This window comes from Camelus bactrianus, chromosome 2 (assembly GCF_048773025.1).
Source record: "Camelus bactrianus isolate YW-2024 breed Bactrian camel chromosome 2, ASM4877302v1, whole genome shotgun sequence".
Taxonomy (NCBI): Eukaryota; Metazoa; Chordata; class Mammalia; order Artiodactyla; family Camelidae; genus Camelus; species Camelus bactrianus.
Genome location: NC_133540.1, coordinates 82,562,546 through 82,585,690, shown reverse-complemented (window position 1 = coordinate 82,585,690; position 23,145 = coordinate 82,562,546). Strand labels below are relative to the sequence as shown.

The window sequence follows — 23,145 nt, the reverse complement described above, 5'->3', positions numbered from 1 at the left end:
CATGGGACTCAGTGTATGGGCTCCTATGGACCAAGGTTCCCCTAACTACACCCCAGATGAGTGCTGAGAGGGTCACATCTGCTGGGAGTGGAATTAAACACTGAGTTTCTGATATGGCACTACTGCATGAGTATACCAACTGGACGCTTGGGGCCAGGATCCTAATTGTCTCTCTTTCACACAGGCATTTACCCTAACAGTAGTAGACACATATCCTGGGAATGACTTTATCTTATTATCTCATGAACTCTGCAAAAAGGTCACATTCTGTTTACCTAACTGGGATTTTAGTAATTTAAACAGTTCATAAGGCTGACATTTTTTTAAGTGGTATAAAATCAAAATATTTGAACACCATGAGTGAAAACTAACTTCAGCATGTCAACCTGAACTCTTAAATGAGCAGCTTAATTGTTCAGTAGAAGACATGGTGGGACATTTTGAATTCCCAATGTATGCAATTCTTATTCCAGATATCAAGCATCCTTAGACCCGACCTTCTTTTACGTCAATCCGTGGTACCCACAGTTTCTGCTAGAGATCCTGGTCCTTACAAGGAAACCTCGAAAGTGGCTAGAGTCTTAAAGCTAGAGAGTCTAAGGTTCACCTCATAAGCTTCCCTTCTCTTAGTTCTCAAGTTTCTGTGATGCCTACTGTTCAATATCTGAAGAAAACTGTTACATATAATTTGGCCAATTTTTTTAACTAATTTGGTGAACTTTTTAGTTGCTTATGGCAGAGAATTATTTTGGCTCCAGTTATACCATCATAGCCAGAACTGGAGTCAATCCCTCAATTCCTAAGCAGTTCAGTCAACTTGGAACTTACTTTAGTGGACAAATTACAGCAGAAACTGAGGAGTCTTTATAACAAGAAAGGGATTTTTGTAATGTAGAAGTTTAGTGACTAACTGAACTCATATCTCAGAAAATGTACATCCTCTTACTTTTCCAGACTTCTATAAATTAAATAATAACTGAAGCACTTTGTGTATTTCTTCCTACTAACATGCAAAATGATTAAAAACCAGACCAAAGTACACTTAATAATACTGTTGGAGTAATACTGATAATGGATGAATTCATTGACTGAAGGTCATAGTTCTTTATCTCCTCCGTGGTTCAAAATAAAACTTATAAAGAAGAATCACTGATATAAGATATTACCCAATATTTTAGGTATTATTTCTTAAATAAGATTTCTGTACCTTGCTTCCCTTCTACTCCTTCTATGAAGCCCACAGTGCAACTATTCTCAACTTTAAGTTATCCTATGATACCCATAAGTTTACTTCACACTTTTCTAGTTTTTTTTTTCCTCTCCTCTAACTGTATAACTTCAAATGACCTGTCTTTGTGTTCACAGATTCTTTACTCTGCTTGATTGAGTCTGCTTCTGAGGCCCTGTATTCATTTTTCATTTCATTCAGCAGATTCCTTAGCTCCAAGATTTATGGCAGGTTTGTTTCCTTGTTTCTTCTTGTTGTTCTTAATTAAGCTAACCATCTTTTTTTAATGATTTTTCCCACTTTACTTTTAATTTTTCTTATTTCTGTATTCAGTCTCCTATTTCAATCAGGTCAGTAATGATGTCTTTTCATTGAACTGCATTTCCTTGCCTCTGTTTTCCCATAGCTTCCTCAGCTTCCTAAAAACATTATTTAAAATTCTTTTCAGGCAACTTATACATCTGTATTTCTTTGTAGTTGTTTACTGGAAAATCCTTGTGCTCCCTTGGTGGTGTTGTACTTCCTTGATTTCTCATGTTCTTCATAGGCTTGTGTTGGAATTTGCATTTAAGGAATCAGTCACCAAGTCCAGTCTTTACTGACTGGCTTTGAGACACAAATACTTCCACCCATCAGTCTGACTAGACATTCTGAGACTTTCTCAGGTGTTTCTTAGATACACCTCCTCCATGTTTCTTCTTCTCACTTGAGAAGAAGAAATCCTCCAGGAATATCCCCAGATTAAATACCTTCTTTTGAGTCTGCATTGCTGATCTGAGTTTTGGGGTCCCCCCATTGCTTTCCCTAGAGCAGAGCCTGAAGTGCTTGTGCTTGTGCGCCTTCTCCTGATCCCACAAACTTTTTACTCCAGTGTGTGTGGCTTGAGGGAATATTCCAGCTTCATCGATTTACATGCAGCTGCCCAGATTTCTCAACACCACGTGTGGAAGAGTTTATCTTTTTTCCAGTGTATATTCTTGCCACCTGTAGCTGTGTGGCTCTTTATTTTTATATCCTCCAAAAAAAGTTTTGAAATTCTCATTCTGAGTATTTCTTTCATAACTCAGGATATTGATCTTCTCAACCTTTCTTTTCTCCATCAAAGTAGTTTCGATTCATTTTAATCCATAATACAAAGTACACACTTCAAAGTTCAGCCCAACCTAGTATAAACTGACTGCTTAGAACAAGGAAATGTCTTTGTACTGTGAGTCATGCACTTGGTTTAAGCTCAGATTTCCTTTCAGCAAGAGTTAATCATGAAGACTGTGAAAGGCTTCTGTGTCCTTTTCATGCTGCATCTGGGTTTCTTTGACTCTGGAAGGACTGGGAAAGTACTTGTATGGCCCATGGATTTCAGTCATTGGATTAATTTAAATGTGATTCTGGAAGAACTCCGCCATCGTGGGCACGAGATAACTGTCCTGGTACCTTCACCAAGTCTCCTGCTTGATCATACCAAGATTCCTTTTAATGTGGAGATCCTCCAACTTCCGGTAACTAAAGAAACTCTCAGGGAAGAACTCGACACAGTTCTCTATTCAGCTTCTTTTGAACTGTCAAATCTCTCCTGGTGGGAAATGCATATAAAACTGACAAAAATAGGCCAAAGTTTTTTTAGAACAATGAAAAGAGTATGTGACAGTGCTATCACAGATAAGGATTTACTCAGCAGACTACAGGCAGCTAAGTTTGATATCTGCTTGGCTGACCCTTTAAGCTTTTGTGGGGAGTTAGTGGCTGAGCTCCTCAATATTCCATTTATATACTCTTTCCGGTTTTCCTATGGGAATGTCATTGAGAGATGGTGTGCTGGGCTTCCGATGCCTTCTTCCTACGTTCCTGGAAGTACATCAAGACTGACAGACAACATGACTTTCGTACAGAGGCTGGAGAATTGGTTATTGTACACACTAATTGATATGCTGTATTCTTACTATGTATTTCCGGAATGGGATGCATATTACAGCAAGGTTTTAGGTAAGAGAAATTTGCATGTAATAAGGATTCTTATTTCATATATTAAATGTAAATATTTGTCTGACTGTATGAAAACTGACAAAAGGGATTTTTAGGGAGGACCCTAGTTCTTGTACCTAAACTATTTTGAGTGGAAAAAATAGTAATCTTTTCTTATTGTATTTTTTCATAATTGAGTACTGGCACCATATCAGAGAAGAAAATATTCTCTATATTCATAGGTCTTGCTTGATACTAATAAGATTTTTAAAGTAACTGGAGAAACCAAATATGACAATGTCTTTTATTTCTATAAGTTTGGACTACTCTCTTGTTTACTTTTATACACTCTGTTTTCTTTCTAATTAACTTGCTTTTTCTCAGACTTTCTTTTTGCCTCCTATCAAGGCTTGGTTGATTGGTTGCCGGACTTGGCATGGGGTAAACATGAAACTAGAAAACAAATAAATGTACCTAAGTTTCATCTGCTCTTCTTTGAAAAGGCAAGAAAAGGAAGATTTTTCTCAAAAGAACCATGTTTCTAGATTTTTAACTTAACTCATTGTTTTCTTGTTTTTCTATGCAAAATTACATTAGAGGTCAACTAGCTGTGACCCTAAGCACAAAGATTTTTTTCTATTTTACCAACTCTATTTACTCTTCTTTGTCCCTTTTGCATAATTAATTTTTTTAATTAAATTTTTTTATATAATTTTGTTGAGGAAATTTTGCCTAAGAGACTAGTTACCTCTGAGGAAGCAGGACCCTGCTTACATTATTTAGTTAGTTTTTAAAAAATACGCTTAGCATATGTAACATTGTATTATTTTCAGATATTGACAAAAAATTATTCAATAGTCACCCTACAAAAGAAATGAAAAATTTATTGCCATCAACCTGAGGATTATAATCCTGGAGAGAGTTTGTCGAGAAGCTCTAAGGAATGTTCTGCCCATTAGAAGCCACAGCACAGTTATATAAGTTTTTGAGACAATGGATTATACCACAAAAAGTTTTATACATCAAAGCAATGTATTGACAGTTAAGTCCAAAAGGCCATGTAGTGGGTCATTGTAACCCCTAAGGGATTAAGGGAGTAATGTTATCTTTAAAGGTGTTACATTGCTAGCATCAGTACAAAATTGTTTTTTTTGGTGAGTAAGTTTTCCTGTGTCTTCCGAGGGGATCTGGTTAATGTATAATGCAGACGCACAATGTACAGTGAAAGGGAGACAACAGTGTAGTGTAGTTATTCAAATGGCAAAGAAAATTTTAGTAAAATTTTTCTTCTCCTGACTTAAAATCATATTGTTTCAACACAGGTATACAACATAATGATTTTTTATTGGTATGTATCATGAAATAATTACCACAGTAACACTAGATAACATCCACCACTACAAAGAGCTACAAAATTTTTTATCCTGAGATAGCACTTTTAAGATCTACTGTTAGTACCTGTCAAATACATAGTGCAATGTGATTAACTCTAGTCACCATGCTGGACATTACATCTCCTGCTTTACTTATTTTAGAACAGAAAATCTGTACAATTTGTCCACCCTCTCCTACCTATTATGCACAATTTCCAACCCCAATATCTGGTGACCACCAATCGGTTCTCTGCTTCTATGAGTCCACTTTCTTTTTTGATTTGTTTCTCTTCAGATTCTACATATAAGTTATAACTTTTCTTTTCTGACTTACTTCACTTAACATAATTTCCCCAATCTCCGTCCATATTGAGACAGCTCGTTGTATAATAACCATATTTTCTTTATTCACTTACCTATCCATAAACACTGAGATTGTTTCCAGTTTGGGCTGTCGTAAATAATGCTGCAGTGAACATGTGGATGCAGGGATAACCTTTCCTTCAGATATATACCTAGAAGTGGAATTGCTGGATCATATGGTACTTTTATTTCCATATTGTTTTCCATAGTCCTGCACCATGTACCTTCCCATTGACAGTGCACACGGCTCCTTTTTCTCCACATCCTCGCTACCATTTGTTGTCTCTCAGTTTGTTTGTTTTTTTTTTTTTTGATAATAGCCATCCTAACAGGTGAAAGGTGATATCTCATTTTGATTTCAATTTGCATTTCCTTGATGACTAGCAATGTTGAGCATCTTTTCATGTATTTGTTGCCATTTGAATATTTTCTTTGGAAAAATGTCTATTCAGGTCCTTTGATAATTTTTTTTATTGAATTGCTTGGTTTCGTGCTATTGATTTAGGTGAGTTCCTTATGTATTTCAGGTGGCAACACCTAGTCAGACATAGGGTTTGCAAATATGTTCTCCCACTTCATAGGTTGCCTTCTCATTATGTCGATCTTTTCTTTTGCTGTGCAGAAGCTTTTTAGTTTCAAGTAGTCCCATTTGTTTATTTTTAACATTGTTGTTTATGCATTAACTTTCATACTTTTAAAAATCTCTGTCAAGGCCCATGTCAAGAAATACATCCCCTGTGTTTTCTGCTAGGAATTTTATGGTTTTAGGTCTTACATTTAAGTCTGTCATTCATTTAAGAGTACTTTTATAGTGGAGTAAGATCAAGGTCTAGCTTCATTCTTTTGCATCTGAATATCTAACTTTTTCAGCAAGAACTTTTTTAAAAACTGTCTTCCTCCTTGGAGTATTTTTTGGCCTTCTTGTGAAATATTAGTTGACCAAATATGCATGGGTTTATTTCTGGGCTCTTCATTCTGTTCTGCTTTTCCGTGTGTCTGTTTTCATGCCTGTCCCATATGGTTTGGATTAGTATAGCTCCAAGGTATAGTTCAGTGGTAGAGTGCATGCTTAGCATGCACGAGGTCCCACTTCAATCCCAGTAACTCTGAAAAATAAATAAATAAATGTAATAATCCCCCCCACACAACAAAAAAGACCTGGATTAGTATAACTTTATAATACTGCTTGAAATCAGTAAGTGTGATGCCTCCAGGTTTCTTCTTCTATCTCAGGATGACTGGATATTTGGGGTCTTTTGCAGTTACGTATGAATTTTTCAATTATTTTCCTTCTTACTAATTTTAACAGAGTATATGTCTAATAATCTATCATTCCTAAAAATTGTGTTCATTCCTAAAATTTTTTAAATTTGTTTGTACTTGTGAACTATTGTTATATATAGCCATTTCCCTCTTTGTTTTTTGAGATATCTGTTCTAAATTCCCTCTGCAAAATTATTTTTTCAACAACTCACAAACACTATGAGTGCCTCTAAAGAATGCTGCCCAGGAATATGCCTTATGTTCAGAACGGCATGTGTCATAATCAAGGTTGACAAATTGCTTTGAAACATTTCCTGGGCATTCTGTGAGAGAAGAATGTGTTTATTTCTCTAAACTTGACACTAAAGAAAATGTGCACAGAAGCTGCTGTACCCATCAGTCACCAGTCACCCATGTTCAGAATCCAAACTGCAAATGGCAAAACTGAGAATAGATAATTTAAAATCTACTCGTGGTGACATTACTGAGTCATACATCAAACAGTGACTGATCTACAGCTGAATCAAGGTTATTTGTTTATTTCTGATTCCAGCAGTTTGGTACTCAGTGGTGAAACCTCTTTCATAATGAAGCATTACTGGTAGGACATAGTGATCATAGTCTCTAAATATTTCATAGCTGTTTTTACTTAAGAATATTTGGAGGGTAGCAGTATATCAATCTGAGAAAGAAGAATAAAGACTTTGTAAATAGAAAAATAATTTCTTTACTCTCATCATACATTTAAAAATGCTGTAAGGTACAGATTGTTATTTTGCTATTCAGAATTTAGGATCTTTATTATAAAATCTATTTAAAGTGTGTTTCAAATTCTAAATATATAAGTCATAACTTATACAATTATTAATTGAACCATGTCATAGATATGTTGAAATAATTGAGGAGGAAACCAGTAAGACACCACCTGTTTCAAAACGTATTTTGAGGAACTCTTTACAATCATTTTGAGGGAAAGAGGAATATTAGAGTAATAGTGCTAGGTTAGACCCCAAAATGGTAAAAATCCCATAGTGCAATAAAGACATATTTTGGGGGGATGCTCATTTCTACCAGACAGAAACATACAAGTTCACATTCAAATTCAAACTATCTGAACTCAAAAATCCACAATAAAATGATAATAAGTGACAAAGTCATATATATGCACAATTTTCTATATATGTAACTAATCTTCAAATCATTCATTCCTCAAGAAATGCCCCAACATAACATCAAATGTGGCACGTACCTTCGGAAATTTGGGAAATGCTTTTCCTAATTTGAGATATTGTCTCATAATCTCTTCATGCAGATCAAGCATTATTTTTTACTTCTCATACTATATTGTCTTCATTTCAATCCATTAAACACAACAGATTACTAATCTAGGAGTGCAGACGTAACAGCAAAATGGTATTGATATGAAAAAAAGTGAAGCAACCATGTTTTCCTCAAATTCTACTCCTAGGTTTATAACCAAGGAAAATAAGCACGTGTCCACACAAAACATATGCATGATTGCTCGTAGAGCATTATCCACAGTATCCATATATGGAAACAACCCAAATGGTCATCAATTATGAGTGGATAAGCAAAATGAAGTATAGTCAAACAAAAGAATTACTCAGCAATAAAAAGTAAGGAAGTACTGATACACACTACCACAGGGATGAACCTTGAAAACACTATGCTAAGGGGAAGAAGGCAGCACAAAAGACCACGCAGTGTATACTTTCATTTAAATTAAATGAAATGAGATTATTTGGAATAGTCAAATGAAGAAAGAAGTAGAACAGTGGTTGTCAGGGGCTGGGAAAAGGAAGAAAGGGAGAATGACTACCAATGGATATGGGCTCTCTTTCAGGAGTAATAACAATTTGTAAAATACAGTAGTGGAGATGGTTTCACAACCTTATGAATATACTAAAAACTACTCAATTGTGTATTTAAAAGGAAGAATTATACAATATGTAAATTCTATCTTAATAAACCTGTCAAAAAGATGGTGTGAGAGTGAAGCATCACACAAAGGGAAGAAGATTATACCCAAGGCTACACCAATAAGCCACTGAAATGGGACAAGAACTGAGTATGAAACTGGATTTTGAATTCCGTTCTCATTATCAGAATCAAACACTTAAATTACTGAGATTTGCTTGTGATCTCTTACACAGATAGATTGTCCTGGTCAGTTCAAAATCCCTCACATTTGCTAATCAGAACTTAAGCACACTCAGAACATCAAGGAGAATATTCAAAAAGCCATGTGATGGGACAACATAAAGCTACAGTGTCTTCATATTAGTGATACTGAGTATGTATTTCAAAAGGACGCCAAAACCCTGGATAAGGTTCCTTACACCACAGTAATTGAATAGAATGCAGAAATGCAGCTCGGACTCCAAACAAAGAGAAGTGATTTACTTCTCAGTCACTACTTTCAGTTCTTAAGCTGTTAATAGTCACTTCGTTGCCATTCAGTTGAAAGAGACCCCCTTTTTACTGTTAGTCAGCTAAATGTGTCAAAATACTTAATATTTCACCACCAGCTTATTAAACATTGCTATATCTTCCCCAAAGAGGACAAAAGGCTTGTCCAACAGGAACTTCCATTTTGTATGGCAAAGGAGAAAATCACTTAAAAAATTTCCTTTTAATAATTCATTCCCGATATGATGTAATTAGTTGTGACAGCACACTGGAAAACACTAGGGGAAAAGATGGATACAGTAAAAAGTTGTTTTTTTTAAGAAACCAGAGGTTCTTGGGGCAACAAGGATGCAAAAAATTGGAGAAGAGGGTTCTCGAGAAGAGGAGGAGACACGACCATAGAAGTTTGAGGATCACTGCCTGAGTTTCTTGTTCCTGGCTCGGAGCAGGTGTCCTTGCTGAGCGTGGAGTGGGGCTCAGGCTTAGCTCAAGCAGAAGACTCTGTTGGCAGAGATGAAGCGGCGGGCTTTTGGCTTTGTTCCATGCTTAAATTGGTCTTTGGTTATTGATAATCTCACTATTTGTACTCTTGGGGAAAAGGTCAATGGATTTCACAGAGATAACATAGGGCCAGTATCTTCAAAGATTTCTCTTAGAAAAGTAGATGGTGAAACAGTTCCCTTATAACATGTCAGCTTGTTTCCTCTCTATCATCCTTCATTTTTATTCAGGAAAACCTACCACATTATGTGAGACTATGGGGAAAGCTGAAATGTGGTTGATTCGAACTTACTGGGATTTTGAATTTCCTCAACCGTACTTACCTAATGTTGAATTTGTTGGAGGACTGCACTGCAAGCCTGCGAAGCCCCTACCGAAGGTACTTGAATGTGCTGATTTTGCCTGTTTGAGAACTTACCTGCTGAAATGATTTCCAGTTTGTTATTGATAGTATTTGATCTGCCAGCTGAAAACACATGCTCAGGAATTAGCGGCCATGACTCTCTTACACTAGTAGACTGCAATCAGCAGGTCAGGAGCCTTCCTTTTGTATTATGTGTTATTATCTGGTTGAAGTAGTCCCCGTATTTCCTTTCCTTTTTCATACTTCATTAAGTCTTTATGAACATGTACATTCTGCAGAAATGTTAAAATATTTCCCAGTATCTCAAGAATACTCTGCTGTCATTGAAAATAAATTTCCATGTTAAATCAATCCATCTATCAGAATAGTATATGGTTAATTTTATGTGTCAGCTTCCCTGGGCCTGGGACCCAGCTATTTAGCCAAACATCACTCTGGAAGTTTCTGTGAGGGTGTATTTGGCTGACATTAACATTAAATATGTGGACCTTGAGTAAAGTAAACTGCTCTGCATTTGTGGGTGAGCCTCATCCAATGAGTTGAAGAACTGAATAGAAAAGACTGAACTCTCCCATGTGAAAAAGAGTTCTGCCAAGAGGGCCTTCAGACTTGACCTATAACAGGGACTCCTCCTTGAGTCTTCAGTCTGATGGCCTATTCTGTAGATGTTAAACTTGCTGGCCTCCATAATCATGTGAGTCAAATGCTTAAAATAAATCTCTTCCCTGTCTTCAATTTCAAACCTCATGCATGTTTTCCTTATCTTATCTGGTTGACTTAGCTTAGTTAGTAACTAAACATAGGATGAAAAGATTTCTTTTTACTTCAGGAAGATTAAATATGCTATTTTTATTTTGGATTCCAAGCCTAATTTTTCTATACTATTACTGTCATTTGCAAAGTATGCATTAGAGGAATTCCTGCATTAATTACCTGGTCAGAAATTATATGGCTTCCTCAATCCTAAATGTGTTTGTGGAAACTTATCTAATGTATAAATGTGGACAAATTAAAAACAAATTGAAATTCAGAAAACAGAACAAAGTAAATTGTACCAAAAGGATGTCATTATTCTGACCAGGATTCAGCAGAAGAAAGAATGATAATCTTATTATCACCCAAGGCTAAATATGAAATGAAGCACCAGGACTATTTAACATGAAGCAGAAATCAGATATTCTTCATCTGGAGATTTGTGGAGAGGCTGTTGGAAGGCAATAGACAGTATCTAATGTAGTCATTCACTTTACAAACAACAAGCTTAAATAGAAACCTGACTCTGCCAGCTACTGCTTTATAGCCTTCAACAAATTATTTTACCTCTCTGAGGTAGCTTTCCCATCTGCAAATGTATACATATATCTTAAGATCACCATATATCTGAGTGTAATGACACATATAAAGAGCTCAACACATGGCAAATGATAACATGTAGTCAATGATTTGTAAACAGAGATACAAACACACCTCAGAAATGTCTAGAACATACTAGTAGGGAGCCTCCAGCTTAAATTATTTTTAAAATCTTTTATCTCATATAATTTTTAAAGGTTGCTTTCCATTTGCAGTTATTACAATATATTGACTATCTCCCCCCATGTTTTACAATTAAATTATTCTTAATTTGCCTAATAACCAAGGATTTCAGGCCATATGTTTCATACTCTGAAATGGTTAACATATGAAAAAGCAGAAACTTTCTAATAATTCAGACACATTGAGAAAAGTGTGTGACTATCTTATTCTTGTAAGTGTTAACTTTCATATTACAAAGATTGTTTTCTTCACAGGACTTAGAAGAGTTTGTCCAAAGCTCTGGAGAAGATGGAGTTGTGGTGTTTACTCTGGGGTCAATGATCAGAAACCTCACGGAAGAAAAGGCTAATATGATTGCATCAGCCCTTGCCCAGATTCCACAGAAGGTCAGATAAAGTTATTTTTGGAAGAGCAGCTGTTTTAAAATCTATGAGGATCTCCTTAAATGTGCACTTTAAAAATGTAAGAAAAGCTACTGATATTAGCATCAATTTAACTAAAGTGTAAAGAAAAAATATTAAATGTTACAAGAAGATATTTTATGCTACTTGCTTTAAATGTGGCATTACTGACAGGAAAACATATTGCCATATTTTCTTTATGTAATGGGATAAAACTAAGTCACTCTCGATCTTAAACAATAGGTCAGCTGTTTGCCTAGGTTTTAAGGTTTCCATGAAATCTAACCTCTTTTTGTGTTATTTGTTTTTTAAATCTGTGGCATATACACAAGGTACAACTAACATGTCAGAGAATACAGGAAGAGACACTCAAAATTATACCATTGATTCACAGGCTGCCTCGGAGTACATCTCCTTTTAATTAATTGTTTGGGACCTGGAACTGACAGCTTAGATTCCAGGAATACTCCTAAATGTGATGCTTCTATGTAAACAGTTAAAGATTTTAGTAATACTGTAAAAGATTAATGGCAGTTCACTCTATGGCATTCCCACAAACTATGCATTTTTTTAATTGATAGCATCCTAGGTTATAACTGAGTGATGGTGTTCCTAATTTGCCAGGGACACTTTTTACCTTGTAGCTTTAGATAAAATAGCTAACTTTATATGCAATTTTAAGTTCCAAAACATCATGACAAGTCTTGTGCACATAGCCAAATTACTTTCAAAAATCATTTTGTGGAAGCAATATCCATTTAAACATCTCATCTAAATGGCATCTTCAGAAAAATATTAAATTTTCAACTGTATTAAAATACAGTGCTTAAGGGTCACATCAAGGTAGATTCAGAAGCACCAAGAAATTGTCTGAAGTAACTATGATGGAAATATGGACTCTATGTGAGCACTTGAATTTTTCGGTGGAGAGACTGACTAGTAATTTGTGGTTAATTTTTTAAAACAAATTCAACCATTTAGCATAGCAGCAAGTTCTAAGTCTACCTCACCCAGTCCCATGACAGCCAACATGTTTTATTCCTGGTGTGATTTGCTGGAGCTATGCTGGGAAATAATGACCTTAATCTCCAGATTTTGGTTCTGCATTCTGATTGATGACTGATGCTTTGTTCACTGGCATGTAGGCACAGAAGTTGGCCACAGTTGTTTCAACTTCGATTAGCAGAAGTTTCCAGGGACTTTAAAGGATGAGCACTATTTTTTTTTCTTTTTTTCTCTGGGAGTCAGACAATCACCAGTGGGGCCATTTTTTTAAAACTTCACATACAGTGAAATTTAGAAAGCTATGTGTATGTCCAGGGAAAACCATAGGCTGACAAAAGACTTGTGAAAACCTAAAGCTTTTACCTCAGACTGATTCCTGGCAAAGAGAAACCCTTCAACAATATAAAAAAAAAAAATTAAGAAGGGGAAATTCTGATTTCTGGAGTTAGAACTTTATAAAAACCTCAAATGTACAGTTCTCAGCAAATATCACAAGGCATACATAGGTGAAAAAAAATATCACAAGGCATACATAGGTGAAAAGATGGTCCAATCAAAGGAACAAAATAGACAGAAACAATTAGTGAAGGAGCGTGGATTTTGGAATTACCAGAAAAAGATTTTAATAGCACAGTCTTAAAAATTCACAAAGAACCACAGGGAGACAGTTATAAAGAGAACAAAAGATATAGATAAGATATAAAATATTGATAAAGAGAAATAAATTCTTTTAAAAGAGTCAAGAAGAAATTCTACAGCTAAAAATTTCAAGAATTAAAATGAAAATTTTACCTCAGGGGTTCCAAATCAGACAAGAGCGAGCAAAAGAACCAGCAAAATGAAAACAGAGTAACTGAAATTAGCAAATTCAAAGAACAGAAAGACAAACAAATGCAGCTAAATGAGCAAAGCCTAAGGGACTTGTGGGACACCATCCTGTGCATGAGCAGACACATGCTGGGAGTCCCAGAGAGACAGAAATGGGCAGAAAAGATATTTAAAGCAATAATGTCTCAAAATATACTGCTTTTAATGAAAGACATAAATCCAAGAAGCTTAGTGAACTATAGGTGGGATAAATGCAAAGAGACCTACACAAAGACATATTCGAATCAAGCTGCTGAATGACAAAGACAATGAGAAAAGCTTGAAAGGAGCCAGAAAGAAGAAAATCATCACATAAAAGTTAACTTCAGTAAAATAATCAGCCAATTCTCATTAGAAACCTTGGAGGCCAGAAGGCAGTGGGTTGATAAATTCAAAGTCTTAAAGACAAAATTGTTAACTGAGAGTTTTATCAGGCAAAATTTCCTTCAACAATGAGGTAGAAATGAAGACACTGCTTGATGAACAAAAGACGAAGGGTGTGAATAGCACTAGACTTTTCCTGTAAAAATGCAAAAGAGACCCTTTCTGGTTGAAATGAAAGGCTGCTGGACATTAATAAAAAATCATACGATGAAATAAAGATCTGCAGTAAAGGTAAAAACAAAAGCAACCATAAAAGCTACTATTATTGTAATTTTGGTTATAATTCTGATTTATTTTAATTTTCTCAGTCATTTAAAAGAAGATGCATAAAAATTATTAATTCATGTAACTAGGAACACAGTGTATAAGTATGTACACGTCAATAACAGAAAGGGAAATGGCGATATACAGGAGCAGAGTTTCTGTTCACTTTGAAGTTAGCAATAAATCGGTCCAAAGATAAATCACAAGAGCATTCAAAAATATTTTTAAATGAATGCAAATACAAACCAAAGAAGAGATGCAGAGAAACTAGGGCTTACAGGGAATTATTTTTATTACAGTAGATTTATAATAGTGTGCTAGTTTCAGGTATACAGCAAAGTGATTCAGTTATACATACATATGTATATATCTACAATCTTTTCCAATTCTTCTTTACTGCAAAATATTGAATACACGGTTCCCTGTACTATAGAGTAAATCCTGGTTATTCATCTGTTTTACATGTGGCAGTCTGCATCTGTTAAACCCACACTCCCAATTTATCTCTCCCATTCGCCTTCCAATTTGGTAACCAGAAGTTTGTTTTCTACATCTATAAGTCCACCTCTGTTTTATAAATAAGTTCATTTACATAATTTAAAAATTTTTTCAAATATAATTGATATGTAATATTTGCCTTTATCTGTCTGACTTACTTAACCCTCTGTGACAATCTCTAGGTCCATCCATACTGCTGCAAATGGAATCATTTCATTCTATTCATGGCTGAGTTGTATTCTATTGTGTATATATTCACACCATATCTTCTTTATCCTTTCGTCTGTTAATGGACTCTTAGGTTGCTTCCATGTCTTGGCTACTATAAATAGTGCTGCGATGACCAACGGGGTGCATGTGTGTTTTCGAAATAGAATTTTTGTCTTCTACAGATGTATGCCCAACAGTGGAATTTTTAGATCATATGATGACTCTATTTTGTTTTTTAGGGAACATCTATACCATTCTGTATAATGGCTGCACTAATTGTCATTCCATCCAACAGCGTAGGAGGGTTCCCTTTTCCCCACACCTTCTCCAGCAATTATTTGTAGATTTTCCAATGATGGCCATTTTGATCTATGTGAGGTGATACCTCATTGTGGTTCTGATTTGCATTTCTCGATCTTGAGCATCTTTTAGTGTGACTTTTGGCCATGTACATGTTTTCTTTGAATGAATGTCCATTTAGATCTTCTGTCTATTTTTTGAGATTTTTTGTGTTTGTTTGTTTTTCTGTTTTTAGTTTTATGAACTACTTGTGTATTTTGGAAGTTAAGTCTTTGTCGGTCATGTCATTTGCAAGTAGTTTCTCCCACTCCTAGTTTGTCCTTTTGTTTTCCTTATGGTTTCCTTTGCTGTGCAAATGCTTACACAGTTGATGACGTCTCATTTGATTATTATTGCTTTTATTTCTATTGCCTTGGAAGACAGATCTAAGAAAGTATTGATATGATTTATGTCAGAGAATGTTTTGCTTACGTTCTCTTCTGGGAGTTTTCTGGTATCATACTTGATATTTGCCATTAAGCCATTTTGAGTTTATTTTTGTGTATGATGTGAAGAAGTGTCCTCATTTGATTGATTTGAGAGGATATGAAAGAAATGTTGCCAAGATGGCACAGAAGGAAGACCCTCAGCTCACCTCTTCCCTCAGGCACCAAAATAGCAACAATTTACAGAGAAACCATTTATGAGAAAAAAAAGGAAAGACTAGCCAAGAAAATCTTGATATCTACATGATAAAGAAGGAAACTCGACATGTATCTTATATCACATACAAAAATAAACTCAAGGTAGTTCAGAGAGTGAAACTTTAGAATTAAAACAGTAACACTTTTACAAAATATCCCTAAAGGAAAACTTCATCACTTTGGATTTTGCTATGATTTCAATAAGTATGACACAAAAAAGCACAAGTAAGAAAAGAAAAAAATAAATAAATTGAATTACATCAAAGGAAGAGAAATTTTGCATCAAAAGATACTATCAAGAAAGTGAAATACAATGTACAGATTGGGAGAAAATATTTGCAAATCGTGGTTATGATAAAGAATGAATGTGCACAGTTTATAAAGAACTCCTACAACTCAACAACAACAACAAAAAAAAAAAACCAGTTGAAAAATGGGAAAGTACTTGAACAGACTTTTCTCCAGAGGAGGCATACAAATGGTCAAAAAGTACATGAAAAGGTGTCCAGCATCATTCATCATTAGGGACATGCAAATCAAAAGCACAAAGAGATACTGCTTCACTCATTAGAATAGCTATTATCAAAAAATGGAAACTATCAAGTACTGGTGAGAATGTGGAGAAGTGCGGCCTCACGCATTGCTGGTAAGGGTGCACAGTGAGGTATCTGCTCTGGAAAACATGTCCGTGGTCCCCCACAGAGTTAAACATAGAGCTCTCATATGACCCAATAACTCTAATCCTGGCTATCTGTCAAAGGGACTGAAATCAGGGCCTCAACAGATGCTTGTACACCGATGGTCACAGCAACATTATCTACAATCAAAAACTGAATGGATAAAGGAAGTGTTATATATACACACAATGGGATATTTTTCCACCTAAAAAAGAAAGGTGATTTTGATATGTTACACATGCATGAACCTTGAAGACAATGCTAAGTGAAATAATGCTAAATCAGAAAAGGACAATTACTGTATGCTTCCAGTATATGTGGTACCTAGAGCGGTCAAGTTCATGGAGACGGGAAGAATAGAGGTTACCAGACTAGGGAGGGCAGGGAACAGGACGTTATTGCTAAATGGCAGAGTTTATGCTTCAGATGAAGAAGACATTTGGGATATAGATAGTGCTAATGGTTATACAACATTGTTGATCTATTGAACGCCACCAAATTCTAAACTTACAATACTTACAAAGATAGAAAGGCAATGCTTGCTTCTGTGTTACTGCCAATGTATTACAAAGGTCAAAGCACTAACACTTTCTTAGTGAGGTAGGTAACATCCCTCCCTTTTGCCTCTGAAAACATTCTTTCAAAAATCTCCTCTACCACAATGGCCTAGCGACACCAATATGTAGTTGTCTCAGATACAGATTGCCTTCCTCTACTAAATTAGAATCCATCTCATGTTGATAGCCGATCTATTAGGATTATTGCAAGCATTTGAAAACATGATTGTAGCGTCCATGGTTTAGAAACATTCATTACTTAATCACTTAGGGCCTCAGTTTCTCATCTATAACCTGGTGACATCGAACTAGATTAATTCTAAGTTAACTGCCTCCTTCTGACAGGATGTGATTCTAAAAGTCTTCTAATTGAGTAAAGGCATGTATCTTAACAGGTTCTGTGGAGATACACAGGAAAGAAACCAGATACACTCGGAGCCAATACCCGGCTGTATGAATGGATTCCGCAAAATGATCTTCTTGGTAAGACCACAGAGGAGAAATTTGCACAGAGTTCAATGAGGGATAAGCTAAATGATTTCTCAGTTAAAAAAAAAAAATTCAACAAATTTGAATTCAAAATAAGCGAAAAAAAAAAAAAAAAAAAAACCAGAAAACCACCCTTAACATCTTCATCACCTTTCTTCTGGGGCTTGTTAAGGAAAAATCTTCCAGACACTTGTTAAAGACTGGAAGACACAGTTTATTCAAAACCATCATGTTAAGTTTACATCCTACTGCAGTGGACTTTGACAATGAGACAGAGATTGGACTCAACTCTGAATACAAACAGGAAAATTGGGAAATTTATAGCCAAAGAGCAAAATTGGGTACCACTGGGTGGAAAGTTACTAAGAGGAGACATCAGGGACAAAGCGGGCTCCGGCAAAACTGACCTAATCTGATTCTTGCCAATGGCAAGCTAGGGTGGTCAAACATCATCTGAGGGATTGTGAAGAATGACGCAACAGCTATAAAGGGTGACTGGACATCAAGGATAGTGGAGTCTAGCTAAACTGGCTTCGTAGGATTCTTACTAAACTGGGCAAAGCAGAGATAAACAAAGAAGCTCCATATCAGGACCCAGTGGGGAAGAGAGTTCAGAGAAATCTGACTAGGGTTTGGTTGTGAACAGAATTTTTCTCAAGGTCTGACATAAATGTGGAATTTATAATTCCCCATTGATGATACAACCTCCCTCCTCAGAATCAATCAATGTCCCTTTCGAACAGTCTCTCACGAAATTTTGCAGAGTATTTCAGCTGCCTCCTGAATCTCTCTATCCATTCCATCCCACCTCTTTTCTCTCCTCCCCACTATAAATTTGTGAAAAAAAAAAAACCTGACAATTCCGTTCACCATCTGCGATATTATTCATGGTTCCATACTAATGTAACATCATGTGCAAAATCCCATGTTCTTACAGTACCTCAGGATCTTGCCCTAGTCTACCTTTCTAGCCTGTTATGCCCACATTCTCACATTGAAACTCTGCACATCTCAGCTCCTCTTCCCCATCCACACAAGCATTTGTTTTCTGAAATCCCTTCATTCCTTTTGATTGATGTATTTTCCCAACAACTTGTCCATGGCAACTGCTCCCCATCAGTTCCCTCTGCACAAACCTTCAGGGTTTTGTGGAATGACTTAATTGCTAGAATCATTCATTGCTGCTCAGCCTGGAATCATTAGCTGCCACTTTCTTTGGAGCCTACAGGAATATATACAAAGCCACAGGGCACAGAATTGCATAGGAAATGCTGCCTAATTGAATTGGTGACGTATACAGCGGTCATGTTTTTTTGTTTCTGAAACACATACAACACAGAATAATGATTTTCTTTTTCTTTTTAGGCCATCCCCAAACCAGAGCTTTTATCACTCACAGTGGAACCAATGGGGTCTATGAAGCTATTTACCATGGGGTGCCTATGGTGGGAATTCCCATGTTTGGTGATCAGCATGATAATGTTGCTCGTGTAAAAGCCAAAGGGGCAGCTGTTGAAGTAGACTTGCCCACAATGACAAGTTCTGATCTGCTTCATGCTTTGAAGGAGGTTATTAACAACCCTTCGTGAGTATACAATATATTCTTTTCTGAGAGTCATCCTGTTTTTTAATAGGAGTGAACTGTTTCATTCAATTCAATTAATTACTTTTTAAATTTTTCTATTAAGTATAGTTGGTTTACAATGTTTTCTAGTTTTTGGTGTACACAATAGTGGTTCAGTTATGTGTATACATATATATATATTCCTTTTCATAGTCTTTTTTATTATAGGGTATTATAAGATATTGAATATAGTTCACTGTGCTATACAGTACAACCTTGCTGTTTCTCTATCTGTTTATAGCCATTAGTGACTTCAAATCCCAAATTCCCAATTGGTCCCCTTCTCATCATCCCCCTGGTAACCATAAGTTTGTTTTCTATGTCTGTGAGTTTCTTTCTGTTTTGAAAATATGTTCAGTTTTGCCATTTTTTGATTCCACATATAAGTGATATCATATGATATTTTTCTGTTTTGAAAAGAAAAAACTATCAATAATAAGAAAAGATTGTGTCTCTGTGTAACAATAGCTTAATTTCTTTAAATAAGTTTAATATTTCTTTGAAGTTACAATCTACTGCTCAGGGACAGTACATGACAAAATTCCTTCATAGAATTTAAGTACAAGACAATCATATTTGATATTAACTATGTACTGCTGATTATGTATAATTAATCAATTTATAAATGTTGGAGAGGGTGTGAAGAAAAGGGAACCATTCTACACTATTGGTGGGAATGCATTTGGTGAAGTCACTATGGAAAATTCTATGGAGATTCCTTAAAACACTATAAATAGACTTACCATATGATCCAGCAATTCCACTCCTAGGTATATACCTGGAGGAAACTCTAATTTGAAAAGATACATGCACCCTGATGTTCATAACAGCACTACTGACAATAGCCAAGACATAGAAGCAACCTAAATGTCCATTGACAGATGACTGGTGCTGGGGAAACTGGATAATCACATAAAGGAGAATGAATTTGGGCCCCTATCTGACATCACTTACCAAAATTAACTGGAAATGAACTAAAGACTTAAACAGAAGACCTGAAACCATAAAAAGCCCTAGAAGGAAACAGAGAAAAAGGCTCCTTGAATAAGGGTCTTTGCAACAATATTTTGGAAATGACAGCAACAGCACAAAGAACAAAAGTGGAAATCAACAAATGAGTCTACATCACACTTACCACTTCTGCACAGAAAATAAAATTCTCTAAAAAATGAAAGGCAACCTAAAAATGAGAGAAAATATTTTCAAACGTCATATCTGATCAGCACTTCATACACAAAATATAAAAAAACTCATTTAACTCTAAGCCAAAAGAATGTTCTCAAAAGACCAGAGTTACTGAATAGATATTTTCCCAAAGACATACAAATGGCCCACAAGTACATGAAAGGGGGCCTGACATCACCAAGCATCAGGAAAAGCAAATCAAAACCACAGTGAGACATCACCTCACACCTGTCAGATAGGCCAGCATCAAAACACTAGGTATATCCAGGGTGGTGCGTCTGTGAAGAAAGGGAATTCTAGGGCACTGCTGATGGGAATAGAAATTGCTGCAGACACTATGGAAAACAGTATGCACGTTCCCCAAAACATTAAAAATAGAACTACTACATTACCCAGCAATCCCACTACTGGCATTATGACTCAAGGAAATGAAAATAGAATATGAAGGAGATATCTGCACTCACATGATCACTGCAGCTTTATTCACAATAACTAAGATATGAAAATAGCCTGTTCTGTCTATGGATGAATACGTAAAGAAGATGTGGTGTATGTTTATCAAGGAATATCATTCAGCTATAGGAATGAGGGAAATCCTGCCATTTGTGACAACATGGCATTATGCTAAGCAAGTCAGACAAAGAAAGACAGATACTGTGTGTCACTTTTATGTATAATCTAAAGGGGCGAATGCATAGAAACAGAAAGTAGAGTGGTGTTTACCAGGGACTAGGGGTTCAGGGAGTAGAGAAATATTGGTCAAAGGGTCAAACTTTCAGTAATAAAATGAACAAGTTCTGGGGAACTTTGTACAACATGGCGATGAGCTGTGATCAAAAATAAATAAATTCTCAATATGGAATGGTTACATTTCTGTTATTGTATTTCAAATAAATCTAATAAATATAATCTTGGAGGAAAAAAAGAAACTATATCAAAATGATAATACTTTCCAGGCTTTGGATAAATACTTCTTTTAATATCAGATAAATTCTTACTAAAAATTTCATAGACATCTATGAATAAATATTGACATTAGAGACTAAAATAATTATTTTTAAACTATTTCCAATTTTGGCTAATACTGAATGACTTTTCTCTAGGAAGCTACTTCTCAACTTTCCATTTCTCTCTTCTATATCACAGCTCAATTATTGCTTGATGTATAATCATTATAACATTATCAAGGCTTACAACATACAACATTGTCTATGATCACACTTCCCAATACATTTTAGCCCTACTTTTGTATTTATACGGATTTAATGATGCACCGTTTGTTTTAGTACAGTCTTTCTGTACCTGTCAGGTTTTGTTCGTACTAATTTTTCATCTGACAAATACTTTATTTCTATTTTTGGAGCTTCTGTTGCTGTTGTTTCCTTGATCCCTGAGATATATGCAGACGTACTTATTCCTTAAATTCTTGTGTATTAACAAAGCCCTGCCTTATTTTTCTTAAACCAAAGGGCAACAGGGCTTTGTATAAGATTTTTGTTTTTTTGGATCACAATTCTCCTCAGAACTTTCTACATGCTGTTTCACCATTTTCTGCAATTTAATGATTTTTAATTTAAATGATCATGGCACTTGAGTGTGGAAGAATCACCTGCTAACTTCACCTCCTTCACAAATCCAAGGAAATGCTTCATTTAGGTCAGCCATCCAAAACCTCAAAACAAAACCCTGGCCTGTTCTTTTGTCCCTTGACAGAAGGTAGAGGGTTTGTGTTCTGGCTCTTGCCATTTCCCATCTCACCACTGGCGCTTGCATCCCTCTGTAGCCTGAAGCAAAGATTCCAGCATCTACTCACTCTAGAGCCCTACTTCTTGCCCATAGGGTGACATTAAATTTTCTGTTTTCATCTGAAATGTCAGGGCCATGAAGATCACGGATGGAAACCATTACCTGATGCTGTTGAATACTAGCTTCTTGTTAACACCAACACTCCAGACCAAACCTGGGGAAGGTGGAGGGGTGGGGGAAGGGTTCCTCTCTCATAGACCTGCCCTCAGTACTGCTTCCTGTCACTATCATGTTCACAATACCACCCTCTGCAAATAAAAGCAAAATGCTGTTTTATCAACCTACGTAGTCTACATTCCTATTCTGAATTTTTTAAATGCTATTTCCAATAGAAATTCTTTTTTCCCCTACTCCAATTGTTAATTACACTTTGAAACATCTAACCAATTCCAGTTGATAGACTATTATATTGAAATATCTCAAGATGAAAGAAATTTTCTTATGTTTTCAGTGCTCTGGGTAATGTCACTTATGACATAATTTATTGTGTAATTATGTAATATACTTTTTAATTAAAGTATAGTTGATTTACAACATTGTATTCATTATGCATACATATTTACATATAGTCTTTCTTTTTGATTCTTTAATATATAACATAATTTTAGGTGTGTCATGTCCTCAATGAATTTTTCAAGTTGCTATCTATATATTCAATCCTCAGCTATAAAGAGAACGCTATGAAGTTATCAAGAATCCACCACGATCAGCCTGTAAAGCCCCTGGACCGAGCAGTCTTCTGGATAGAGTTTGTCATGCGCCACAAAGGAGCCAAGCACCTGCGACCAGCCCTCCACGACCTCACCTGGTACCAGAACCACTCTCTGGATGTGATTGGGTTCCTGTTGGCCTGTGTGGCAACTGCTGTGTTCGTCATCACAAAATGTTGTCTGTTTTGTTGCCTGAAGTTTGGTAAAACTACAAAGAAGAAAAAGAGAGAGTAGGGTTTTTTATTAATGATTTGACTGGAAACCTTGGTAGGGTCCATCCGAATTAATCCAGCTACTGATTTGAACAGATTCCTCTCCTGCTCTTCTGGGTTCTTGTCCATTCCTCAGCTTATCAAGTCAACTGTCAAAGACAACACGAAAATGTGCCACATGATTTAGCACTAATGTTTAAAATAATCTATTCGTTGAAAAGAGAAGATAAACAAATAAACACATGGATGTCGCTAA

The 23,145-nt window shown here is 35.8% G+C and overlaps 1 protein-coding gene across 1 annotated transcript; it reads left to right on the top strand.

Annotated features, from left to right (window-relative positions):
• Positions 1-2,410: 2,410 nt before the first annotated feature.
• On the top strand, positions 2,411-23,145 carry LOC105063910 (UDP-glucuronosyltransferase 2C1). Its single transcript, XM_010948605.3, has 6 exons — positions 2,411-3,208; positions 9,348-9,496; positions 11,272-11,403; positions 17,259-17,346; positions 18,718-18,937; positions 22,632-23,145. Exons 1-6 carry the CDS (start codon positions 2,488-2,490, stop codon positions 22,909-22,911), a joined length of 1,590 nt encoding a protein of 529 aa, XP_010946907.2. The 5' UTR covers positions 2,411-2,487; the 3' UTR covers positions 22,912-23,145.